This window comes from Sciurus vulgaris, assembly GCF_902686455.1.
Source record: "Sciurus vulgaris genome assembly, chromosome: 6".
NCBI classification, from domain to species: domain Eukaryota; kingdom Metazoa; phylum Chordata; class Mammalia; order Rodentia; family Sciuridae; genus Sciurus; species Sciurus vulgaris.
In genome coordinates this window covers 12,555,689-12,582,414 of record NC_136466.1, presented here as the reverse complement: position 1 = coordinate 12,582,414, position 26,726 = coordinate 12,555,689, and the positions used below count along the sequence as shown (strand labels likewise).

The 26,726-nt window shown below is 47.4% G+C and overlaps 1 protein-coding gene across 19 annotated transcripts in view; it reads left to right on the top strand.

Moving 5' to 3' along the window:
* Window positions 1-26,726, top strand: part of TENM2 (teneurin transmembrane protein 2) — a 657,515-nt gene that overhangs the window by 450,672 nt on the left and 180,117 nt on the right. For 17 of the 19 annotated variants that reach the window (XM_079145381.1, XM_079145388.1, XM_079145390.1 and 14 more), the window contains one exon: window positions 25,601-25,723. The exons of the other annotated variants lie outside the window; for them this stretch is intronic. In XM_079145381.1, the coding sequence (XP_079001507.1) occupies window positions 25,601-25,723 (123 nt within the window). The remainder of the gene's footprint in view (window positions 1-25,600; window positions 25,724-26,726) is intronic. 19 annotated transcript variants of the gene reach the window in all.

The window sequence follows — 26,726 nt, the reverse complement described above, 5'->3', positions numbered from 1 at the left end:
ACAGGGCTCAGGTGCTCAGGGACGAGATCGCTAGGGCAGCCATCAGCGTGAGGTTTGGGGGAAATGGCTTGGACGTAGATAGACTGGCAAGTCAAGGTAAGTTAGAACTTCCCCACCTAGGTACACACTCACTGTTTTGCCATAAAAGGCAGAGCCTTGAGCTACAAGGTGACAGCCAGGCGTCTCTGCTTTCTCCAGATGTAGTAAGATAGGAGTGCATTTCACCAAGGCGCAGGCATGAGCCCTGGCGCCAGGACCCCAGGGGAAGCTCTAGGAAGAGGCAGGGTGAGAGTACCGCTCTCCTTTCCCTCCTGCTGAGGTCAACTTGGTGCTTTTTTGTTTTTAATTGGCCCAACCAGTTGCTAAGAGGAATATTTCAGGGGCAGTGCATGTGACCCTTCCTGGTTCTCCCTGCTTCCTGTGGTTTTTGATGTCATCATTATTTGGCTTCATCATCTTGACAATTGTCTTGCCCACTGACAGACCCTTGGCTTTTGGCAGGTGAAGGGCAGATGCTGGAAACAGTTGCCCCTTCCCCCTGGGGCATCCTGCAGGGGTCCGTGGCTGGGTAAGATGGTGTTTCCACCCGCCTGCTTCCCAAACAGAAATGTTGGCGTCTCTGAACCTTCAAAGTTGCTACCAGGCTGTGCATCTTTGGACACGGTCCAGGCTGTTTCCCTCCATGCTCACAGCTTTGACAGAGCGTTTCCTCCCCCTGATGCTGTTACATAGGTGACATGCCAAACCAAAGTTAGACCCAGTGCAAGACAGTTCTTTGAGTACAGTTTCCTCGGTTTGCCCATTCATCTGCTATGCTGGAAGGAAAAAAAGTAAAATCAAAAAAGCTCTATTAAATAGATGTGCCAAGTAACGAGGCGAAAAAGAAAGAAGTTTCTTCAACTTTCATATGCTCAGAATTGTCTCACAAGCAAATTTTTGTTCCTTTCCTCTATTTAAAAATTGATAACCTAGAAAGAAAAGTCAGGAGCGGGCTGGAAATGGTTTGTGGAACAAAAGTGGCACCTACTGGTGGCAAGCCTTGGCTTAAATTTGAAGTTTAGATTTGTGCATGACCTTGACCAAAGTTATATCCTCCTGAGAAGGCTTCCTAATGATTTTCTATGTCTGGAAGGGCAAACCCTCTTTAGATGTATAAATATTAAAAAGCGCTTCTTAGGCATGAGGGCACTGGTTTCAGGGCTACAGCATGACTTTTTCAGCTTGTAATTAAAAACATCTACTGGATAACTAACCAGCAGCACTGTTTGCTAAAAGGAGCAAATGATTTAAAACCAATTGGGCTGCATGCTGAAATGCAGTGGCCTGTGGGTAGCTGTTCTTACCTCTGGTTTCTGGAACCATCGACCCAGCTCCCCCAGGCCCTGCAAGCTGTTAGGTTCTCGAAACTCACTGCATTCCTTTGCTCCTGTCTTTGAGATTTTTGCTTTATCCTGATGCCATTTATTCGATATTTTGGTTTCTGTATCTGAATCTGTAGAATGAGTCCCTAAAGGAAAACCATAGCTCCCTCCATTAGGGTGTATACTTGAGGGTCACAAGAGAACCCCAACCCTGACTTCCCCAAGGGGGATGATCATTCATGAAGGACAGAATTTTTCAGACGCAAAGACTCCCCTGTGTGTTTGAAATCTTTCTTTTTTCTCAAAGGCAGACCCCATAGAATCATGCAGAGGCCACATAAATGATCAGAACAAAGATTTGTGATTTATCCCACTGAATAACAGAAAGAAAAGGGGTGCGATCCCCCCCTCCTAAATGGTAGTGGGTCTTTCGGTTCATTCTGTCATTTAATCTTTAAACTCATCCTGTATCAACCACATTTTACAGATAGGAAAACCGAGGTCTGGATATTATGCATGCAACATTATGTAACAATTAAGTGGTCATTGTGAGAATCTTTCTGACTCTAAAACCTGTATTCTATTCCTGGTGACATAAAACAAAAGCAAACTTTGTTTAATTCTTCATTCATTCATTCCACAAATATTCATTACCTACAGGTGATGGGCGGTGCCGTGCTAGGGGTCAGGGATATGACACTGAGGAGGAAGCTCAAAAAGCAGCCCTGCTCCAGGGCAGCTTGCTGTCCTGGGTCATTCTGAGTCTCACATCCCAATTGCTCCCTGCTGATATTTTTTTTTAACCCCGGGGGGTGGGGGATGAGGGGGAGAAGTTGACAGATTGTGAACATCAATAGTTATTGAGTTGGTTTGGTCCCGAGGCTTCTTAAGAATAGTTCTCAATGAGTGTCAAGCCCTAAATGTCTCCCAAGTCCTACTGAAAGAAATGGGAGCAGGTCAGATTTTCACTGTCCAGCCACCCAGGGCCATGAGAAGCCGCGCAGTGCTTTGCTCTGGAGTTCCGTTCCTCTGCATGGCTCTGCAGCCTTCTACCACTTGGGTTAAGTTTGGCTTTGTGCACTTAAAATAAATGCCTCTAGGCATGAGTGTCTCATGGCGAGAACAGCAGCAGAGTGGGAGTGAGGGAAGACAGGGTTTTGGACCTTGCAGAAACCTCCAGAAGGTGGTGCGTTCATGTCATCTGTCCAGTTACACCAAAGCACGCATCAGGTTTCTTTGTTTTTATTCTCATCCTGATGGGAAGGGACAGAGAAGAATTGCTGCCACAAGCTCAGCATTGTCCCTGATTTCCTGAATAGTTGCTTTCTCCCTCTGAAGTTAGGGGCGTGGAGGGCAGCCCTGCCCCTCACCCCTGCCCGCTCTGCACGTTCAGTGTCACTCTTGGGCGCAGCTTGTCTGTCCAGCAGGCACTCTGCAATCAGTGCTGCATGTGCCAGCTTATTAAATACTCCCACACCCCGCTCCTCTGCCTTTCTTTAATCAGTGGAAGAAGTTTGCTTGGCCACCAGTGCTCGGGTAGTGAGGGACTTGGATTAGCACATGGCTTTTGCTGGTGTCCGCATGTGGCCTAATAGAGTTGGTAGAGAAGGTTCTTTAGAGGCACTGGTTCTGACAAGCGAAGCTTCTGTAATCTTGCCTTTGTTTAGAAATATGAACTTCGAAACCCTACTGCAGAGAGTGTCGGCAGCCACGCTGATCCGAGGCCTTGGGCAAATTCATTTGAATTGCTTTGAAATTGGATATTCAAAATTCAATAAAAATAAGCCAGCCTGATGGTACAGCTGCAGCGTTCCACCCATCCAGCTGGGTAAGCCGATGATTTCCAGGCGAGGAGGGAAGACGAGCGGGGAGCTGCCAGAAAACTCTCTGGCAGCCCGGCCGCCGGCGGCTCCCTGCCAGCCGACTCCGGAGCAGGGCTGCTTTGGCACCAAGTGGCTCCTCTCGCTGGCCTGCCCGGGCGGGGACGCCTGCCTGCCTCAGTCGTGGCCAGGGTCCAGGGGGAGGGAATGCCTCAAGGACAAATGGATGGGGTGTTGGAAAAACAATAAAATCACAACACTCCAGTTGTTAGGAGAGTGGCTGGACTTCCCAAACACTCTGCCACAGATCCAGAGCCATCAGACGTGGAGGCGGGTTTAATTAAATTGTATGCAGATGCAGACAAACATCATAATTCGCCCTCCAGCAAACGCTGCAGCTTTGGCCTGTCACAGGGGACCCAGAATCCTGGAGGAGGCTTTCCTGCCACCTGCCCTGGGGCTTCCTCTTCATCAGGGACCTTTGGAAAGCCTGTCCTCCCAGGGATTTTTAGGGAAGTCCACGCTCACCCTCCCTGAAGGCTCAAGCTGTTTGATCTCCCTGCTTGGAGATGGGGTAATCCAATTAGGCATGAAACTGTGAAATGCCTACAAGATACATGCGTTTATGGAGGGAGATGCGTGTGTGTGCACGTGTGTGTGTACACACACATACATCCATATATCTAGACAGACACACACATTCTGACAGATGCACAAATACAATACATAGAGCTACATAGAGAGGAGGGAGGATGGATGGATGGATGGATGGATGGATGGATGGATGGATGGATGGATGGATGGATGGATAGGGGTAGACTTACAGAGGTAAACTCCTCATGTTAAGGTATGTGTCTTGCCACCCCTAAGCAATCTGCTTAATTTTCATAATCAGGCCCATCAAGCCCCACACATGAGTCCAGTCTCCTTCCTTTGTTGGCATTTGCATTCGAGCAAATGACTTTGAGTCAGATTCCAGGAGACGTACATCCGCTAGCCTTTTGATTGTCACGCCTATGCCACCCACAGCACCATACCTAAAGAGGGGTAATTGGAGCTCCCGCGTGCAGGGACATTGTGAGCAGCCCACTCCATTGGCCTGCCTTCTCTACAGCCAGCCACTGAAGGGCCAGCCATGAAATTTAATTTGGAGTTTTACAGACACGTTCTGAATCCGAAATCTCAATAATAACTTTCCCTTTGCTCAGCCTTTTAACTGTGAAATTCAGTTGGGGAGTTTCGAAGCAGCAGGTAATGTCACAGCACTCCAGAGGGATTTTGCCAGAATTCTACTAAAGTGCTTGCAAGTGTCATTTCCATATTTAACTAATTTCAGTTTTTAATTAGCTCCATGTGAAAAATGAGAGTTCACGCTGAGCTCCTCTGTCAGCACAGACGCTTGTTTCCTTTCTAGGATCTCAGGACAATTAAGAAAAAACTAGTCGATGCTACAGTGAGTGTGATCATGCATAGCTCTCTCAAGCCGCAACATTGTTCACTGACAGGAAGAGAGTGGCAGAGCCAGGGCCCGCGCGCCAAACTGGGAAAGAGCAGTTGGGAAGGGCGGTAGATGCAGATTTGTGAGTCCCAGGACCTGAACGATTTCTTAGCTGCAGAAAATGTACTCTTGTCCCTGAATTCTCCAAGATGACCCGAGATCAGGTTTTGAAAGAACACTGTATGAAGCAGATAACTGCAAAGATGGTGTTACTATGGGAACACAGTTTTCCCAGGTACCATCTCCGTGCTCAGCTCCAGCATCCAGGTAGCTTTAAGGTCATTGGATTGCAGATTCTTAAGGCCCTTGGCATACGAAAGTAACTTCTTTATATTTTTAAGTTTCAAAGTGCAGTAGAGACATGGAAATTTGTTAATCCTACATTCAAAGTGTAAATTCACCACTTGGGACTAACATGCAAATGGAAAACTACACAGTCTTCAAAAAAAAATGTATTGAGAGCTTCTGTTTTGCATAAACTGAAAAAATATTTGATGTGATCAGGTTTCGGAAACAATTTTGAGGAAGCCAAACAAATACAGGCCCTGCATTTCATTTGCATACCATCCATGCTAATGGCATTATTTGTTTAAAAGAAAAGATTCATTAAAAGTTTTGAAAATGATTAAAGTGGAGAAGTGTTTGACACTTGTCTTTAGTAGCAATTCTTGAAAATTGGTTTGGAAAGTAGAATTTTTTTTCTCTCTCCCTTCGTGTGTTCTAGTGCTGGGTAATTGTTCTCCATTGACAATGAACGTTAACAGATGATGTGATAGTGGCAACACTAGATATCTCCAATAGGAATTGAAAATTGGAATCCAGGGGCATGAGGAAGCTTTATGGATCAGGTTTATGTGGCTTGACTGGAGCAGAGTGGGATTTGTACCGGTAGGGCTTTCTCCCGTGTTCTCTTGTCTGGCACCTGGGCCTGAGTTCCAAAGAGCAGCCATGACTTTGCAGATCAGGTCTGCTGCTGCCTTTCTGATAAGAGGTTACAGCCGGAGGTGTTGTCTGGGTTTGGCAGAAGGACTACTGCTGGGGGGATTTTGTTGTCATTTTTGTTGTTGTTTTGTTTTTGCTGTTGTTCGATAAGTGACATGTTAAAAGATAAGGCAATATTTTGAACATGCAGAGACCACCTGGAGGTTATTTAGACTAAAATAACTGCCACAAGGAGTCACAGTGGCCAGCAATCAAAGCCCAATCTCCCAGTGAGTCCTGAGATTGGAACTGAACCTCCCTGTTGGGAAGCACTCCCTTTTGGACTCCGGGGTGTCCTCCCACTTCCCAGGGCTATGATGGGGCTCACCTGGGTTGGGAGTGAGTTTGCAAACTGAGAAAAATGCGTCTTCTAATTTAGAGTTTCCTGTGCAGCTCTCCAGGGATGATAGGAGTGTGGAGCTCTTGAATTCTTGGCTCTTCTCCAGATGTGACCTGAAGTCAGCCTCCTCTGGTCACCCAGGGGTGAAAAAGCTTGGGCACACCTGCAGGGGCCTGACACACCCTTCCCTTGAGCAGGGAGGACACTTCTCCTAAGGCGAATGGCAGGCAGAAGCAGGAGCCCCCTGAATATTTTCCACTGACACAGAGACCAGCAATTAGCAATCCCATAACAAGGGATTAGTTTTACGAGCATTTCAGAAGGTGTGTGCCCTCTCCAAGGTGAAGGAGCAGTGAGACGCAGAGGGCGTGGGAGGTGACAGAAGCAGAGAGTCCCGAAATGGACAATCCTCTTAGAGATTGTTAGGTAAATTCCGATCCTGATAACAAAGGGTGGAAACCATGGATTGGTCATCAAAAGCACTTCAGTCTTAAGCCATCCACTTATTTACTAACTTATCAACCAAATATTTTCTGGCCCAAGGAAAGACAACAGGTTCCAGAATCCAGATTGCCCAGGATCACATCCCAGAACTTCTCCTTACAAGCTACACAAGCACAGGTGTGTTACTTAACCTCCCTGTGCCCAGTGTCCTCTGTTAAGTGGACTTTGTGATAATGCCTACCTCATGCCAGGTTTGTGACGATTAAAGGAGATGGTTCTTGAACATCCTGTAGTACAATATTTGACAAAAGGAAAAGTGCTAAATCAAGACTACGTCTACTAGGGTAGGTTCTGGGTGTACAGTAGCAAACCAACCGGAGACAGTGACCGCCCTGCTAGACCCTGCAGGGGCATACATGGAGAGAACCCAAAACTAAGCACTCCACCACACGCCGAGGTCACTCAGTCTTCCAGTTTCCATGTGAAATAGGATATCGAATAAGGAGGAATGGGACCATCTCAGCCAGAATAAGCTAATTAGCTAAAACATTTTATTAAAACGACATTCCCTCCACATGGACCTGGTGGTAGCCATGTGCATTTTCCAGAACGTTGGACACATGCACACACAAAGCGGCCTAGAAGCCCTTCTCCCAGGAAGCCTTGAGAAAACACAGTCACCCTCACCAATGAGAGTTGGCTCCTGACAGGGAGAAAGCTTGGGACTGCAGGGTAAAGACATGCCTAGCCAACCTGAGGTCTCGGTCACTTCAGGAAGGAGACTGTGCTGAGCAGCTGGGGTTCTCCCAGAAGTACAGTCTTCTCCTGAAGTCCCAAATGCTGCCCAGAGGACCGTAGGCTGACTTTTTGTTTCCCTAAAACTATCAGGTGGTTCACTTGGGTCTCAGACACTGCGGCTTCTGCCAGGAAATTAGCACAAAGGAAAAAAGAACGTTCAGCTCAAAACCTTGCCTAGAACTGGCATTGCCCTGGATTGGCTTTTGTGTATCCTAAATTGGAGCGTGATCCTTTACCCCACAGCTTTAGGGTGGCACATTTTGGGCCACGTGTGTGCTCAGAATTCCTTTCATCTCTGGTGCTGAAAAAGTCAGTCCTCGTGACCAAATGAAAAGGCAATGTGGAAGAAGAAATAAAGGAGAACCTTTTGCTTTTCCCTGCCTTCGGAAATACAGTAGAACTTCAGCACTGGGCCGCTGTACCTGGTTTAAATAATCTAACAGAATAAATCTCTATGTAAGTTTTGTTTACTGTGCTGCTTTTGCTTCTAGTTTGATTGTTTTCCCTCTGTGTGGAATGTTCCAGTAACAACTGTTTGTTCTCGCTGTCTAAGAAGTTCAGCACAGAGGTACTCTAGCAGATTTATGTGGTAGTAAGAAGACAACCACCTATTACTTTGTGTAATAAACTTCCTTCCAGAAGGATGAGGAAAAAATGTTTTGTGCCTTGTCTGTAGAGCAAGTTTAGTAAATATCCCGAGGAATCAACAGCTTCACAAATGGAGCTTGCTGAGATCCTTGGGTTCCAAATTCTCTGCCCTTACCAGAGAGGAACGGAGCTGAGAGAGGGGTTACAGTGCGCCTTCTAGGGAGAGGAGCCAGCGCCCAGCCTCATGCCACATGCCGCCTTCCTCGATATCAGATGTCTCTGAGGAGCTTTGGCAAGAGAGGAATCACAATTTGATCCTAGCTGAATTTTCTGATAAATCCTCAGGTTCCACCCAGGAATCAATGTGGTTGATAAAAAGAGGAGTCCATATGCTTTACACACCAGACAGCCAGGCGGTTTTGACACTTTGGGGGAAGTGTAGATGCTCGATCTGGATTCTCATCTGGGCAGAGAGCCATCCCAGTGGAACACCAGAAGGGGCTCCAGGGGTACACTGAGTGTGGACAGGGCTTCCCTTCACAAGGACCTCTGTACCTCCTCAAGCTCTTAAACAGGTGTGGTAGACCCAAAATCAGGGAGCCTGACTGGCTTGCACTAAGTCCCTTGGTGACAGGGTGGCAGATTAAATGCAGGAGGCCCCACTATATTTGGATTTAGGTAAACAGTGTAAATGCTTTTACTGTAAGGATGTCCCAGGGATTGCATGGAAAATGCAAATGTAATCGGCATCCTGCATTTTTATTTGCTAAGTCTGGTGACTTTGCTAGAGGCCACTCAGCACCCTTATCAAGCTGGATGTTGAACCTCAACAGAGTCAATAGTATCATCTTACCTTTCGGGCCATGATTGGGCCCCCCCAAAACGGAAATGTGACCCCCGCTGAGCCAATTAAAGCCCTTACCTTGCATGTATAAAAGTGAAGCCACCTTCTCGTCTGGCAGCCCGAGTGGGTAGGTACATGGGTACAGCACTCCCTGTGCACAGGTCCTCGCCTTGTGCATAAATCCTGCCTCTGGTTCTCAGGTTGCTATAAGAAAATACTAGAGGCTGAGTAGCTTTAAATATCAAATTTAATGCTCACAGTTCTGAAGATTGGGAAGTTCAAAAATCAAGACACTATTAACTTCAAGGCCTGGAAAGGGCTCTCTTTCTCATTCATAATTGGTGCCAGCTAGCAATTTGGGTTCTCTTCTAAGGGACATTGATGCCATTTATGAGGTGACTCATCACTTAGTCACTTCCCAAAGACCCTACCTCCTAACACTACATCTTGGGAGAGATAATATTATATATAACATATGCATTTAGATGGGGACAGTCATTCAACCCACCACAAAACCCATTGGCAGAGCCAAAAGGCAGAGCTTGATTGACTAGCTACTCCTTCACTTCCATGAGCCTTCAAAGAAAAAAAAATGCCATTTGCCACACAAGTTATGTCAAGCTGAGGCCTAAAACTCCTAAGCTAATACATAGCTGCTCAGCTCAAACTATGGCATTGAGCATCCCGGACCACAGGACAAAGGAATTTCCCTGGGAATGCTTCCAGGCAGGTGTTTACCCAGTATATCACTGGGGAACCCCAGCTGGCTTTCTGCTTCGGGCAGCTCTATGCCTGGTTGGGGGTGGGGGAGGGGTGCAATCACTGCTCCCAACAGAGCCCAAGTCCCCCAAGTCATGCCTGCCCCAGGTCAGCACCTCCGCAGCCAGGGTTCACCTGAGAATGAGGAGTGAGCCTTCACCAAATGCCGTTTCAGAGCCACTGCTGAAAATAACTTCTGCCTGAAAAATCTCTCTCCCTCTCCCTGGAACACTGCCTCAAATTTCTACTCTTGGAGTTTTATATGTTTGGCTTTAATCATTCATTGTCCCTATAATTGCGCATCCGTTGATGGTGGAAAACGCGCCATCATTGCGGGGGAGGCTGTGGAGGAATTTAAATATCAAGTTCCAACGGGCATTTTTTAAGTGACATTCAGGTGCCTGGTCCCTTGGGAAGCAGAGCTCTGAGGGAGTTGGATGGGGGCGAGGAGACTTCCGAGGTGATGGGAGGGCATTCGGACCGGGGGAGCTTCAGAGTTGGGAGGTGGGCAGTGGGTCTCTGCTCACTGGTCACTTCAGGCAAGCAGAGTGGCCACAGAGCGGGTCCTGGCAGGAGAGGAGGCATGCTGAGAGGACCTGTCCGGTGCACCTCGGCATTGGCTCAACCTGCTCTGGCAACTCGTTTTTCCATCTTTCCATTCTGGCCGGAACATCTCCTTTCCACATTGCATCTTCCAGCAGCCCCTGACCTGCTGCCTGAGTGGGCAGAGATCCAGTGCCTACACCTGGAGGAGCGTCTGGTTCTCCCATCTCCTCTGCCTTCATGGAAATAGGCCCGAGGAGCTCCTTCTTCACCCTCTTGCTCTTTCATTAATTGTCATCAACCCGGCCTCACGTAAGACCTGTGCGTCTCAAACCTGAGCATTCATCAGAATCACCGGCAGGCTGCACTAATACACACAGCTGGCTCCACCTCTGAGTTTCTGATTTGGAGACTTGGAGTAGGGCCCAATAATTTGCATTTCTAACAAGTTCTGAGTAAAGCTGATTCTGCTCATCTGGCAACCGCAGCCTGAAGCCACAGGTCTAGACTGAACTTTTGAGGGCCGGAGCAGAGTCTTGGTCATCATGGTGACTCCAGGCCCTGAGCAGGAGCTAGGAAGTGCTGGGTCACCAACTGCGCTCTACCAGGCTGCACCAACTTCTGCCTGCTGCGGTATGGAGACTACTGGTGGAAGCACCCTGAATTTGCAGACATTAGGTAAAAGATAGAAAATATTGCTCTTTAGTGTATTTTTTACACATCAGCATTTCCAAAATGTCTACCTAGGAAGGGATTAAAGATGGAAATCTGGGTGGAAAGATGGAAGTTGAAGGTTGTCTTGAAGCTTTATTTGCCTAGGAAACACACTTCTCTAGCTTTTGAGAAGGTTGATGGAGATCATTTAGAATCTTCTACTCCCCTCCCTGTCCCGCCCCGAGTGCACCTCACAACCACTGCTTCCTGTTGCCCCTCCACCACTGCCGATTTCATGTGAACTATGTGAGCCGGGTCAGCAGACCTTAGGGTCCCCTTGAGCATACTGCAAAAGGACAGCTTCCAGGGTTGGTGCAATAAGGTGGAAGCGAATGAGCTCAGGGAGCTGAGCTTTTCAGTGCAGGTGAATGGACAGAATCACCCTTCCAGGTCTCTCCAACCCCTTCTGTAAAGTGAGTCTGGAGGAGACCATCCTCAAGTATTTTCCTAGATAGGCGGCTAAGATTTTAATTCAAAAGTCAGACCATTGCCAGTTGAAGAACAGGCTGTCTGTGTGTGGCCTGGCTATTTGGAATGTGAAAGGTATTTTTCTACTGACAGTGTTGCTTATCAGTCCACAGGCTAGCTGCTATGCATTGTGCTCTTACTTCTGTGCTCCTAATTCCCTGAGCTAAGTGTTTTGCATGCTGAGTAATGGGCTTTAATATTCCTATTTTATGAATGAGGAAACTAAGGGTCTAAGAGAAGAAGGAAAGGAAAGAGAGGGAGGGAGGGAGCATGGGAAGGAGGGATAGAGAAGGAAAAGAAAACTCTCCCACAGTCTCACAGCTACTGAGGGCAGGACTAGGTCATGGATATGAAGCCAACTCTGCCAGAGTCCAGAGCTGCTCTGACTACCATATTCTGTTGTTCCATAGAAGTGTGGCGTACCCAAGCTGTACTGGAAATTCAGAACCTCGCTTTAGGCACTTCCATTAAATGTGTCAGAAAACATTGCAGTTAACACAGCTGAACCAGAGTCCCCAAGTTCAAAGCCAAACTCTACCATTGCTGGCAGAATGACATGGGCAAAGTACTTGTTCTCTCCCTCCCCTAGTGTCTTTGGTTATAAAATGGGTCTAATAAAAGTATCTGCTTCTAGAGTTATGAAATGAAGTAATTAATGTATGAAGTTGAACCATATAAGTGACTGCTGTTCTATCATATTTGATCTACCAATAAAATTGGCAATTTAACATCTATGTATTTAAAATGTGTTGAACAGTGCCTGGCCCACAGCAAGCACTGTGCTGGCGTGGCTCTTCTTGCCGTGGAAGATTACACAGAGGGCTGGCAGGGTCCAGGGCATACCAGGTGGCCAGATTTATTGTGTTAAGCAGGTGCTGGGAAGACATCTAGGGTAGGCTGGGCGATGGAGACCCTCTGGGGCTGAAGAAAGGCCGGTGGGACAGAGGAAGAGGATTTGGGACTCTCCTGCTGTTGCCTGGCTTCACACAGGAAGTCCCACAGCAGAAGGACTGACCCGGAAGCAGTCTTTGTCCAGTGGCCCTGCAGAAGCGAAGAATCCAGAGGGAGTGTGAAGCATGATGTTTTGAAACATGGGTACATTGTGGACCAACTGGGCAAACTTCTTTCTTTCAGTGGTTATATTTTTTCTAATGTATCACAAAACCTTATAACTAATACAGTAAGCTTTGTATATCCTAAGTATTATTTTGGAATGAGAGTATATTGATTCATGTTTTTCAAAAGGGGATTGATTTTTATATTTCTGTATTTACCTGTTTATTTGTGTGTTGTGGACTGAACCCAGGACTTAGTACACGCTGCGTAAGTGCCCTACCCCAGGACTACCTTCCCAGTCCTTTATATTTTTTGAGATGGTCTTGCTAAGTTGCCCAGACTAGCTTCAAACTTGTGATCCTCCTGTCTCAGCATTCTGAGTAGCTGGGCGGACTGGCATGCACTGGGGCTCCTGGCTTCGATTTTTAAATGTAGTCAAGAAATGATGGTATTAGTTGGAGATCAGATTCAGTAAAATCCATGAAGATTTTCACTGATTACTGGGCTCAGAGTTGATTTTCTTTTAATAATCAAGCGGTAACTGCCTTAAAAGCAAGTGAAAACTGAGAACCTGGCAGAGTTAGAACTCAGGATATGGCTTATTACGGTTACCACGGGGATTCCCAACTCGGAACACTGTGGGATGAAAAGAGTGAATTTGTAAAACACAAATTTTCAGGGCATTCTTACCTTCAGCCAACATTTCTTAAACACTGTAGGGTCCTAAACCTTATGCAGGTGTGCAGATCAATTAGAAAGGGGCTAAAGAATAGCTCTCACCTTCCAAGGTGCTCAAGGCTCAAAATGGGGGAGCAGAAGATAACGGGTAGCTAAGCAGCCACCCTGCAAAGCGGTGAACCCTGTGAGAGGCACGCATGTGGAACATTCCAGGAGCATGAGAGGAAAGAAGCCAGCAGAACCCAGTCAACCCACGGGATCGGATCTGCTTTGTCCAGTGGGCATGCGTGACTGCTGGTCACTTGACTCATGCCTGTTCAGTGCTGCCAAAGAGCTGAATTCATGTAAATTTTTAAAGAAACTATAAATTGTTTTCTTTACCAATGCCTTTATCATTTTGATGGAACAAGACTTTTATTGTTGACCATTTAACATCAGAACCATGATACAGTGTCTATATGAAAAACAAACCAAATTTTCAGAACTTGGTGAAAAAATTTAAAAAAAAAGGTCACCTTATTTGTGACAGGTATATTCATGTGGAATTGATAACATTTAGAGATCTAGGATTAAGGTATTTTATTACATTTGCTTGTACTTGTTTAACATGTTACTGGAAAATTTTCAAATTCCAATGTGACTTGTGTGATACTTCTGTTGGGCAGTTCTAGCCCAGAAGCAGAATGCAAATGATGATCTGGATAGAAAACACTAGAAATCATGGACATTTCCGAGGAGAAGCCTAACTTCAGTTACCTGGGATGGTTGTTCCTGACAGAAAGCAAAGATCAGAGATGTGGAGGGCACTAATTAGAGGGCTATTCCTGGGGCTGCAGAAGAACAAAGATGTCTCTGAGATTTAGTCCTAACTATGTGACCTTGGTAGAGCAGCCAGATTTAGCAAATTAAAAGAAGAAAAAAAAAATCTAGCAACCCTAGACCTTGGGTATGTTGTATGACTGCAATAAGCTCTCTTTGTCTGTAAAACAGGAATAATGCAATACCTACCTCTAGAGTGTCCTGTAAAGTTGAATGAAATCAAGTAGGGGACACATTTTGAACCTTTACTCTAAAAGCACTAAGCAATGAAAACAAGTCAGTAAATTTTACACAGGGCTCAATCTTTCTTTAGTTCTGAATGTCTAGGTCCAGGGGATCCCAGGCTGGTTCTGTTAGTCAGCTTCTCCTTACTATAATAAGACACTGGAGGCAGGATGCTTTATAAAGAAAAGAAGTTGATTTTGTCTTATAATTTGGAGGTCTAAACAACATGGCATAGCTCTGGAGAGGGCCCCTGGGCTGGAATGTGTGTGTGCTTCTCTGTGTGCTCTTTCTCCCTCTCTTTATAAAGTCACCAAAATTCCATCAAGGGGGCTCCCCTTAATGACCTCATTGAATCTAATCGCTTTTCAGAGTACCCATCTCTAAACACCATAAATGGATGACGTTTCCACCCTCTTTGTACCATTAACACAGACTTCAGGGGTTGCTCTCCTGCCTGAGTTTGGAGAGCAGAAATCATATAGAAACAGTGTCACTGGCATCGGAGGAGAGACCAGCACCCCCTGGGGGTATAGGTCCTGCCTGGCTTGGGCTCCTCCATAGAGCTAGGACTCGGGCTGGGACCCAAGCCGTGAGGAGGAGGGAGGAACAGGAGCCTGTCCAATGTCTTCCCGCTGTCACCACGATGCTCTGTGTAAGCCCAAGGTGTCACAGCTGTCTGCCTCCCGCTGCCTGTTGAGAGCAGTGTGTACCTTTAACACGAAAGAACATGTGGGACTTGAGTGTCACATAAAACCCTTGAAATTAGCTCTATTAACTAAATTGTCACCAACTCAAAATAAGTCTAATTGTGTCATTTATCTAATTGCAGATGAAAACGTAGTTTTTTTTTTTTTTTTTTAATAGGTACAGGTAGCTTGCTTTCCAAAAAGAAATTATCCTTTCTTTTTTTTCCCAGATTCACTTTCTCCTGGCAGGAAGTTGACTGTGTTGAGACTCAGAGTATCGCAGACCAGGAAGACGGCCGTGCCGCCTGACTTCCTTGCCTACCACCTAATCAGGCCCTGGGAGATAGAACTAATTCCATGTTCCTTTCCATCAGAATCAGGTTTTAAATGTTTCAGGTTAGCCATGTGACATCCACTTATCGAAAAGCCATTTAAGAGAAAGATCAAGCCCAATTTGCTAATCCAGGATTTTTTTTTTTTATTTCTGAGTCGGTAAAAAAAAAAAAAAAGAACTTGCGCTAACCATGTCAAAAATTAAAAATTGAAAGGGACACTGGCAGTCTCCCCGTGTGCCTGATTTGGGCTTTGCTGAACAAATGACCAATCTGAAATGAAAATTACATACAGAATCTGTTCAACATCCTCATTTCTCCAACACGTCGCTCACTCCTGGAAGAGTACCACGTCCACACGGCGGGGGAAGCAGGCTACCGGCCACCGTGTGGTCAGATGGGGTGGGAACAGGAACACGGATTTAGATCCTGGTTTGAGTTCTGCAGTAGATGCCACTTGTCACCGATATTGATCTAGGGAAATGAGGACCAGAAAGGCTGATTTTATTAACAGGTTATTTTGTGCATGCCCTCACCGGCAGGTAGGGATAATAGAGATCTTCGGTGGGTGAGGAAAGGGGGATCTTGGAAGGCCCCTCATTGCCTCTTTAATAAAGCATCACATTGTAAGGTTTCAGAATTTTCTGCCAAGGCCCAGATCCTGGCTCAGCCAGCCAGGGGGCTTTCTAACCTTGGGCAAGTCATTTCACCTTGGTGAGGTCCAGGCTCACCATCTGTCCCTACAGCCAGTCTGGGACCAAGTGGCCCTTGAGGTCCATCTTGACTGATTCTGCCTCCCTTCCTGCAGTGCAGAAAAGCAGCGCACAGAGGCATCTCTGAAAGAGGGCTGGACCAATGGGAGGCCACACTGGTGAACACGCCCCTCTTCCTGTCCGTGGGCTTGTGGGCTGTAGTCCTGCTGTAGAAGGGGTAGTGTGGCACTTGAGAGCAGGCCTCAAGTCGCACGGCCCAGTGTCAATGCCCTCTACCTCCTACCAGCTGCTCGGTACTTCCGTCCTCTGAGCCTCTGGTCCTTCATTTGCAAAATGTGAAAGCAAGAATCACCGCTCATAAAAATTGGCAATGGCTACTTAGCATAGCACTCAGCGCATGCTCAGGCTCAATAAGAGCACACCTACGTGGTGACAAGCAAAGAATCCAGCAGGAGGTGAGACGGTTTCCCAAGTGGCTCCTGGGCACAGAAACCCCCAGGTCCCCGCTGCATGACACCCTCCACTTGCCAGCCAGTGGGGAGCTTCCTTCACTCCGGGGAGATACGGTCTTGTGCTGCATGATAGCAGACTGCCTACAGGACAGTGTCCCACAAATTCTGTCCCACGGCAGAGCATAGCTGTCCTGGTGTGTGTGAGTGCACTCTGTGGTCTCGCAGTGGCACAATCGCCTAATGCCATGTTCTCCAAAATCCATCCCCATGGCTAAGGGCAAGAAAACAGAGTTAACAGCAGGTGCTTGGTTCCAAAAGCAGCTGCCCCACCAACCCCGCCAACACCCCCACGCCTTCACCCCCACCTCTGTATAGTGGGAAGCTGCAGTACCTACCTAGTTCGTCGTAAGGAGTACATGAAGACACATGTGTGAAGGATTTAAACAGTGCTTGACAAAAATGTTAGCTTTTAGCATAGCCGAGGGCCAGTGAGGTTTGCACAGGGTCACCTGCTTATGAGCAGCAGAGAAGAAACTTGAGCCCTCCCAAGAATGAATCTGCTGTGTCCCAGGGCCAAGGAGGACAGGGAGATGGTTGCTCCTTTGCCTGATTCCTAAGCCCCTCTCCATCTCCATCTTTCTGTCCAGCTTCCATCTGCCTAATGGGGGACCCTGGAGTTCAGATCAGGGGATTCAGATCAGGAGCTGCTGCTTGGGTGCCGCCTGCGACTCAGGAAGGGAAATGAGCCGGCCTCCCTCGGCTTGCCACAGCTGAGGGAAGACCTTGCCCAAGAGCAGAGTCCAGGCGAGGCCAGACCTGAGCCGCTTCCTCTCGCAGAAGGCTGCTTTTCACGGGAGAGTTCCTCCTCTTTGTCCCAGTGCACGCTGCACATCTCCCGATCAATATGACATCTCACCTTCTAAAACATTCATAATGTCTGCTTCCTAGCATTCTGGTGGCCGTGGGCCATGTGCCGCCCAGGTCGCCTTTCCTTTGTCGTTGGTGTTCTTGCGGATCTGCCCCCTCTTTAACAGGGTTGCTGGTGGCCATTCTCTAAAGGAAGACAAACATTGTTTGGGTTGTCAACACTGAATGACAAGCTCGGGGCAGGAGAAAGATGCGTCTAGGTGTCTATGTGTGGATTGTGGGGATGTGTTTTGTTATCACAAAAGCTCTTAAAATCCCAGGTCCTGATTTATTCGGTGAATAAAACCTCCTGATATTATCATTCTCTAAAGGTATTTTGATCACATGGGCCCTTTCTTAGAGAAAGAAAGGCTTTTATTTTCTTTCTTTCCTGGGAAAAATAGCAGCAGGAGCAGGGTGGTCTGAGGTGGGAAATGATACCCTGTGTGGCTGTCCGCTCCAGGCGGGTGTTTATCTGCATGAGGATGAGCAGCGTGGCGGACAGTGGCCTGCCTGAGTGGCATCTGCAGGCCACCGGGCTCTCTGCGCAGGGAGACGAGAGGGCTGGAGCGTGGGTGTCTGTCTTGCGTATTGATCTGCCTGGTGATGCCGAGAGCAGGAGACTGTCGTTAGAGGTCACTGCAGCACACCAGACAGCACACGCCCACAGTATCAACAGTGGCCACCTGCAGTGCACCTGCAGACGGGGACCCAAGGGGACAGGCTAGGGAGGACACCAGCCCCAGGGCCCTGCACAGTCATAAGCTGCAAGGAGCCTCGTTGGCCTCTTCCAAACACAGGAATTGGTTAATCTCATCCCACTTCCCACTGGCCGCACCATCCTGCGTCTGTCCCCAGAACAGATTAATACACAGTCCTTCTGTGTGGATTCCTCTTGCCTCAAAAAGATACTGCTGGCTGGTCCCAGAGCTGCCTCTTGGAACAATCACCTTGTCCTCCTGGCAGACATGCAGGAGGGGCAGAAAGCCTCCCAACGTTGGCGAAGGTCTAGAATCAGGAAGCAACAGACAAAATCCCTGCTGAGGACCTTTTAGGACCACAGTGGGAGGATGGGAGTGCCGAGAGACTTGCACGCAGTGGTGTTTCTGCAAAGCCCCGTATTTCAAGTGGTCCTGCCAGGATTCGGGGATCACATCTACCTCTCATCCTTCCTCTCCTCTGCAATTCCTGGAGCATGAGCTTTGCAACCACCTTGGAAGCTGCAAGCTGGAAGTTGGACGGAGACGAGCAAGTTTTCAGAGCGTTCTTGGGAGATAGGTGCACAAATCCCATTACGAGAAGAGGGATTTGTGGGCGTCACTTCCATGTGGTGCTTTGAAAATTTATTCCATTCAGTGTATTGCAACACTGTCTGGGGAAAATAAGGCAATCACTTCACCAAGGCAGTTAGAAAGGGTTTTTTATTTTATTTTTTTAACTCCTTTGAGGTTTAATTTTTTAACTCCTTTTTTAAGACTTAAGGCATTTTGGGGAATGTTATCCCTCGTGGTCTATCTGCATCTCTTTTCTTAGGCAGAAGGTAATTTTGGCGCTGACAGCATTCTCTGTAGTGCCATTTAGGCACTACAGAGGCTTCCCCCTCTTTCCTCAAAAAGGAAAGAGAATTGCTGTCCTCTCCTGCACCCCCAAAGGACAAGAAGCAAACTGGATGGGAATGAAGGCACCAAACTTGGTGGCTAGCCAGCCTGACCCTCCACTGAAGGTTCCAAATAGATCTATTTCATATTGACAGTGGCAGGGGTTTGCTGCTGTTGTTGTTATTTAAGTTAAATAACATCCTGATTCCTGCCCGTGGGCATCTTCATGGTGGACTAATGACCACTTACAAAAGGAGGTGTCTATTCACGAGCAGCATCATTTGCTAAGAATTTCCAGCCATGCTCAGTCTTGACTAAGTAATGATTCACTTGGAAAACCCGGAGGACAGAGGTCCTCCAGAAAAGATGTGGAATGGAGTCACTGGCAGGACAGTACGGGGTTTGGAGTGCTCACTGCTCGTGTCAGGGTCTGAGTCCCAGGTTCCCCATTTGCTGACTCTGTGACTTGGGGGCAAGTCATTTAACCTCTTTAAGCTCAATTTTCTTATCTATAAGATGTAGATCATATTAGCATTTCCTACGAGAATGGAATAAAATGAGCTTTCATCTTCTTCAAAAAATATTCTTCTAACATCTCCCATCTCATCCAAAGAAAAGGCAAAGTCCTGGTCATGATTTGGATATGTGGTGGTCTCCAGTCGCTCGTGTGTGAGACAATGCAAGGATTTTCAGGGGTGAAATGAATAGATTACGAGAGGTATAACCTCATGAGTGGATTAATCCACTCATGGTGACTACAGGCTGGTAGGGTGTAGCTGGAGAAGGAGGTCATTGGGGGCATGACTTTGAGGTTTTTATTTCCTCCCTGGTGAGCAGCTCTCTCTGCTTGCCGTTGCCATGTTCTGGCTGCTTTTCTATGCCACGCCCTTCTGCCATGATGCTCTGCTTCACCTTGGGCCCAGAGCTATGGAGTGGGCCAACCCTCTGAAACTATGAACCCCAAATGAACTTTTCCTCCTCTGAATTGCTCTGTCAAGTTTTTTGGTCACAGTGATGCCACAGCTGATTAAAACGGTTTCCCCAGATGCATCTTCTCCCATGCCTTCCGCTCCCCTTTCCTGCTTCTCTACACCAGTTCAGGTCCTCTTCCCCCCATGTGCATATCAGCTGCTGTTTCGCTTCCTGGAGGACTTTGCTCAGACACCATCCGTGGCCAGCTGGAAACTGGAAAACATTAAAAACTTCCAGTTTCCCATCCCTACCCCTCTGCGCTGCCTGACCCCACTCTGCTTTTCAATTCTGTTTAGTTTCTGTCTCTCGCTAGAGCATAAGTTCCATGAAAGCAAGAATTTAGTTTTGTTAACGACTTTATTCATGATGGACATGCCTGACGCACAGTGGGTATTAATAAATATTTACTGAATGATAAGTAACGAATAAATGCCATGTTAAGGTAATTAGCCCAATCGCTCGTATGTTGTCAAATAAAAGTGAATTGTCATGGTCATGGAGGAGACTCATTTGCATGTGTTCATTTTCACCGCTGATTGCCAAGGTGCCTTTCCAGGCTGCCCGCCCAAGGTCAGGGTTAGCGGTGTGCCTGGTAGCCCTGATGATCCCACTGCAACGCTGTCCTCTCAGCAGCGGTGGTTTGGAATCAGCTGTGTTGCCCACAGGAGTCCTGGTATTGTGGACTTAATTGGTTGGTGCAGAGGTAGGGAGGCCCAGGCCTGACCCTTCCCATCATCCTCCTGGTTCGTGAATGAGCTTCGCCTTCCCTCAAAGGCCCCTTGTGCATCTGACTGCACCCTGAGCCACCAGACTCAGCAGGCTTGGTTCCCTCCTGGACCTCCCTGAGCTCTGCTTGGCCCGCAGTCTTCCATTTTCAAAGGGAAAATCCAATCTCTTCCTCAGGTTATATATCGACAAGTCTGATCTTTAAAGATACCCCTTGCTCCTGGGGGCCTGCTCAGCAAACAGAGAGCATCCGTGGCTTCCATGTTTGCCCTCTTTGACAAGCAGGGGCTGAGCAGCTCTCTGGGAAGTATTGCTGACATATTGATTGACTTTCTTGTCAGGTTGATCCTCTGCCAGCCAATGAACAAGGAAGGTCCTGAATGGCACCCAGCAGGGCCCACACAAACCCTAATTACTATTTCAGACAACCCCCTTCACAGCTACCACTTTTCCAGGCCTCAATCTCCCTGTCCTATGGTTGCTAGAGAATTCCAGTTGCCCGCAACCTCCCTGTTTCTTGCTTTGGCTCCCTCTGAGTATTTCTTCAGAGACCATCTGGCACCAAAACATAAGAAATCATCAAACTAACTCCAGGTAGGTCTATTTATTGTTCTTACTGAAACCCAGGATCTGTGTGTGGTCCTTCCATATAGCCTTGGTTCCTTTCAACACTCTATGAAAGTTTTCTCCAATTAGCCAGAGGGATACTTCCAGAACTTGGCTGCCTGCTGTGTTTTCAGTGGCTGGTTTCCCAGTTGCCACCTGGATTCCTCAAGCTCCTCCTTGGAGTCCTTCCGGCCCCGTCCTTGCTGACCCATGGAGCCCCATTTTTCTCTCCAAGGGTCTCTCTGGGGGAGCCTATCAAATCATGATGAATTGTACATTTTCACTGTGAGTTGGAGGGGAGTGACAGCAGGGAGAGGGCCTCCCAAACTCATTTCAACTCTGACCCTAACATGGCCTGAATCAGACCTTTTGGAATAAGCCGCTGGACCATTTGAGGTGCAAAGGGAGAGGGACCACCCTAGTACGTCCAAGATTTCTTGTCCCAGTAAAATGAAAATTGATGAATCCAGCATTTACACAAAATCTCAAGATGAAATAGTGATAACTGTGTCTGCTCCAGGGATGCTCAGCTTCCCGAGTCTGTCTCTGAGAACAGATCAGACCTGGAGGAACTACAGCATAATGTTCAATGAGCGACATTTTATTGTTCCTGAAAACAACAATAGTGGCCCTGAACAGGCATTAACACTTCCTGTTTGAGTACAGAAAGGATCCTGACAGACCCAATAAAATCTAAAGAATAGACAAAAATCTGCTTTATAAAAAAATGCCATCTCCCATTTTCTTTTTAAGTCAGGGTTGGCTCAGATTTGCTGCTGTAAGGAAAAACCCTGGACTCTAGATGGCTCCCAACTGTTACAGTTTCTTTCTTCACTTATTCTTTTTTTGGGGGGAGAAGGGGGTTATAAGGGATTGAACTTAGGGGTACTCGACCACTGAGCAACATCCCCAGCCCTATTTTATATTTTATTTAGAGACAGGCTCTCACTAAGGGCTTAGCACCTTGCTTTTGCTGAGGCTGGTTTTGAACTTGAGATCCTCCTGCCTCAACCTCCCAAGCCACTGGGATTGTAGGTGCGTACCACCATACTGACCCACCATGGCTGTGACCACATCACCTTTACTCAAGACCCAGGATGATTATGGAATAAAGTGTATGCCGCCAGGTCGCATGGCCACTCCCAAATTCAACCAGGCCATCAAGTAGAACCTTTCTGAGGAAGAAGCGCTACCTGTGGTGGACGGCTATTGATCAATCCCACTGAGAAAGTCTTGAGTTTTGAAACAGACAAACTTTGCTGAGACACCATTTGCCTGTACACTTTGTAACAACATCAGTATGAGAGATGAAGCAAAGAAAGTCCAAACCACTACAATTCCACTCTGCTTATGAAATCTCTCTGTGATCAAACTTCAGTCAGTCGTTTGCAAATGGGGGTGACAGTAGTATCAACCAGCAGAATATGTCAGCAGAATGGCTACTGCCATGCCTTGGCCAGGCACAGGGACACATGCCTGTAATCCCAGCTGCTTTGGGAGGCTGAGGCAGGAGGGTTGCAAGTTCAAAGCCAGCCTCAGCAACTTAGGGAGACCCTGTCTCAAAATAAAAAAAATAAATAAAAAGGGCTGGGGATATAGTTCAGTGGTTAACCACCCTGGGTTCGATCCCTGGTACCAAAAAATAAATAAATAAATAAAAACAGCTACTACCATGCCTGCTCATGAAAGGGCTTCCACAAATGACAGCAGGTATTTGATACGCTGATAACCACAACAGCCTTCTTTTGGAAACTAGTCTATGTTGCTGCCAGCGCCATTTCATCTCACCCCCTGCCCCTTGTATTGTGTATTTTTATTTATGAGCATATCTTATTCTGCAAGCCAGCCTTCCACATTTTCCCCCATGAGCCGTTATCTATCCTGGTAAAGTGATGCAGGGCCTTACGGGTAACGCACTGTCGGATCTTCCAGGGCCTCCAGCTGCATCATCTCTCTCTGGGCCTTGAGGAACCTTTTTTCCACCTGTGACAGAAACCTTTGCAAAAGGTAAAGGGAGAGATTGATTGAAAGGCCGATTTCTCAGTCCAACCCATAGAACAAATCGGTAGCAGAATAAGAAGCAGAATTCTCATTAGTCAGAAAACTCATTTACTTCACAGCTCCCCTGGGTCTTTATCCTAAGGACCCTTGAGTCTGTTCCCACAGGCCAGAAAGACAGTCTCATTTTCTTACTCAAGTGAGAGACAAGGAATGGCTGATCGAGGAAAAAAAAAAAATCAGTGCAACAAAAGCCTATTTCAGACACCCCCAAACAACGAGAAGGTGGTTGTACCCCCGACATAATTCTCACTTATTTACTTAACGTTCAATCCAACAACAGGAAATATGCCTGAACTTGAGTTTCATTTTTGTCGCGTTGCTTCTGCTGGGAGGACGGGTCTTCCGCTCAGCAGATTTGGCTTTTCCCCTCTTCCCCATCTCCATCTCTCTCCCTGATTTTTCTTTCCACTTCTGGGAGTTGTCTGTGAAGTCGTTCATACACTCTGACCCTAACCCTTTGCACCCCATCTTTAGTTTTCTTGTTTTCAGAATACATTTTTTTAAAAAAGTAAAGAGAGACTCTGGAACCCAAAACAAACCAAACAAAGACAGCGGGGGAGGCAGCCTTGAAGTCACAGAGGACACTGTCGGGAGGTCCCCTTTGTGTCCTGTAGGATTGGGTATGGTCTGCTGTCCTCCCAGAATGCACCACTGCATTGTGCTCTGTCCCTGGTGACAGGACTGAGCACTGCCTGGGGAACAGCAGTTTTGATAACAGGTCCCCATGGATGGGGCGCTGGGGAGGTTGGCATCTTCACCTGCAGGGGGTGCCACTGCCCCCTCCTACAGATGTGAAAGTCAAAGCTTGGTTAGGGCGGGGCCCCAACTGCAGCCGGTGCCTGTCACCTGTCCGCAGGTACCTTGACCCACAGGGACCCTCCTCCAAAGGGTCACAGCTTCAGTGCAGCAGCGGGTGGTCAGGCAGACCCCAAGAAACCACCGGCATCATTATTTTTTTTTAATCATTTGAAAATAGCTAATTCCTTGGCTCCCATCACCTGGTAATTACAAATCAGAAGCTATCGTTATCTCAAAGCTGCCACGATTAGTTCTCATTTCCTGACCTCTGTGTGGTGAAAATATGTCATTATTTGAGGCAATAGAATCTGGTCTCTTCAAGTAAGTGACCTACATAGAATGGATAAACTGCAGGAGAAAATTAGGTGTTACCTTGACAGAAAGTGTACAGTAAATGTCACTTATTCTTATTAGTATTTATCATCTCAAAAAGTTGCAACGGCAGGCCGAACACTTCAGAGTAACGCAGAGGAAGAAAATGTGGTTCTGAGATGGGAAGGTGCGTGAGGGAAAAGCACGCACACACTCACAGACGCCTCGCCCTGATCTGCAGCCATCTCTCTGAGCTGTATTGTTTGAAGATAGGTTTTTAACCTTAATGGGATGCAGCCTGACTTTAAGTGGTGGTAGGCATGCAGAATTAATTGCTATGTGAACAATTTCCTAAGCATTGTTAATTGTGTTTCCTGTGGTTAACTGTTTCTCCCTTCCCGGCGTCCAACTCGGAAGCTTCCCCTGTCAACAGCCCTTTCTCTCCCGCAGAGCCGGGAACGTCAACCTGTGTCCATTGAAACACCAGACAGACAGGCGCGGCTGTTGTTTAGATGGGAAGTACACAGGGAAGGAACTTCTTATTTATTCACAAATGAAGCATTTCTTAGAGACGAGCTTTGAAAGAATCCAGGTGCATGGGGTTTGCCTTTCATTCCGCTCAGTGAAAACACCTCACCAAGAACCGCCAGGCATGGAGGGTGCACTGAGCTAAACCCACTGTGGGGCTCAGGGGCACAGTAACAAGGAAGGCCACAGTTTCTTTGGAGGCGTGTGTTGCACATGGAAGTAAGACTTCTGCAAAGACGCCCGATTCCCGGGCGAAGAACAGGCAGCGCTCCAGAACACTTTGTCTTATTCCATGCTCCAGGGGAGAGAGCGTAGCACTGTTTTCGGGGAAGGACTCCATTCTGTCATCATCGCCCCCATAAGCTTTTTCCACAATGTGCTGAAAGGGATCCACTTACCATGAAGAGTGGGGGGGAGATAATATCGTTCTAAGATCGGAAACAGGGAGCAGGCTTTCAAAGGAGCCAACACACCTTGGGAGTGCTGGCGGCGTGGGAATGTGAGAGGGGGACGTGGGGCCAGCAGGTGGGGGCCGTTTGCGTAGCCTCAGTTTGAAGCTGAGTTGAATCTTGAGTAGTTTGGGGGAAACTATCCTTGTCAAAGTCCCCGGACTACCAGTCTAAAGCACTTGCCTCCAGAGTACCGGGAAAGAGTGATGTGATGGAGTGTCCCCGTCACCAGGATCTGAAGGGGCATTTCCACCTTCACCATTTGGGGGATCTGGGCCTTGCTCTCTCCAGCAGGACGGATCCTCCCCACTGAGGCTGTGAGCAGCAACAAGGAGAAGGAGACCTAGCCACTGAGATTGACATGCTTTCTGTATTTAGCTAATCCCTGTGGCTTAGGGCAAGCCATTTTTGAACTGCAGTTTCCTTAAAAGGCAATCAGTTGGAAAAAGGCACCTGGCCCTCCCCCTTGACATTTGCATTGCTGAATTATCTATTCATATTTTCATTACTTTGTCTCTCCTGCAGCAATGCATCTGCTCGGACTCAATTGGCAACTCCAGCCGGCAGATGGACACACCTTTAACAATGGGATAAGGACCGGCTTACCAGGAAACGATGATGGGGCAACATTGCCATCTGGAGGCAAAGGTGAGGTTCCAGCTGCTGCTTGCCCTCGAGGTCACAGGAAAATTCAGAGCCCTCACCAGCTGGTTCAGGTTTTTTAATCCAAATCTTGGAAGGTATGCAAAAAGGAAAAGAAAGGGGAAGAAAAAAATCGCTGCCTTTCATAGGTGCCCCCGTTAAAAGCTGTTTGCTGTTCCTGTCTGTTAGCTGTGTTTGGCTGGAGTCGCTGGGAGCTGGCACGGTGCCTGCTCCAAGCAATGTGCATACCTATGCTATCTACAGCAACTGGCACGGTCTAGAGCTACTTGAAAGCAGCCCAAGGCCTGGGCAGGAGCAACAGCAACAGCAGCAGCTGGAGCGGCAGCAGCAGCAGCAGCAGGAGGAAGTCCCACCTAATCAGAGGGCAGGGACCAGCAGGCCACACATGCCACTAGACTGGGTCCCTCTCCCAGAGGAGAGGCACAGCCTCCCCGGGGAGCTCGCTCGCCTGGCTTGGCATGAAAGAGACAGGCTCAGAGCTGTTCTTCTTTGGGGGAGAATAGAAAGGAGTTTTGACAACTTGGCAACAAAGCCTCTCTTCCCAGAACAGTGAAGGGGACAATAGAAATGTTTATTGAAGCAATCAGGCAACTGTATTCTTGCAGAGTTAAGGAAAAAAAAAAAAAAAATAGGTGCTAACAAGGTGCTAAGAAAGAGGAAAGAAAACAGAACTGCCGGGAGGGGGGACATGGAGCAATTAAAAGACAAGAACAGCCAGTGGCACAGCCAACAGGGCTGGCAGAACTGGGGTTTGCTTAATTCAGGATGGAAATTGCAAACAGGGGAGATCGTATTGAAAAGTTGCTCCAAACACAGAACTTGCCGCTTAGAATATATAACCGGTTCAACCCTCTCCCCATTTCTTAAAATAACCACAGGGATATTTCAAAAAAGAAGGAAGTAACATTTACTAGGCACCTGTTGCATGCCAGGCTTAGCATTGTGTAACTTCATCCACTCTAAAGGGAAGGAAATCATGTCTGAGAAG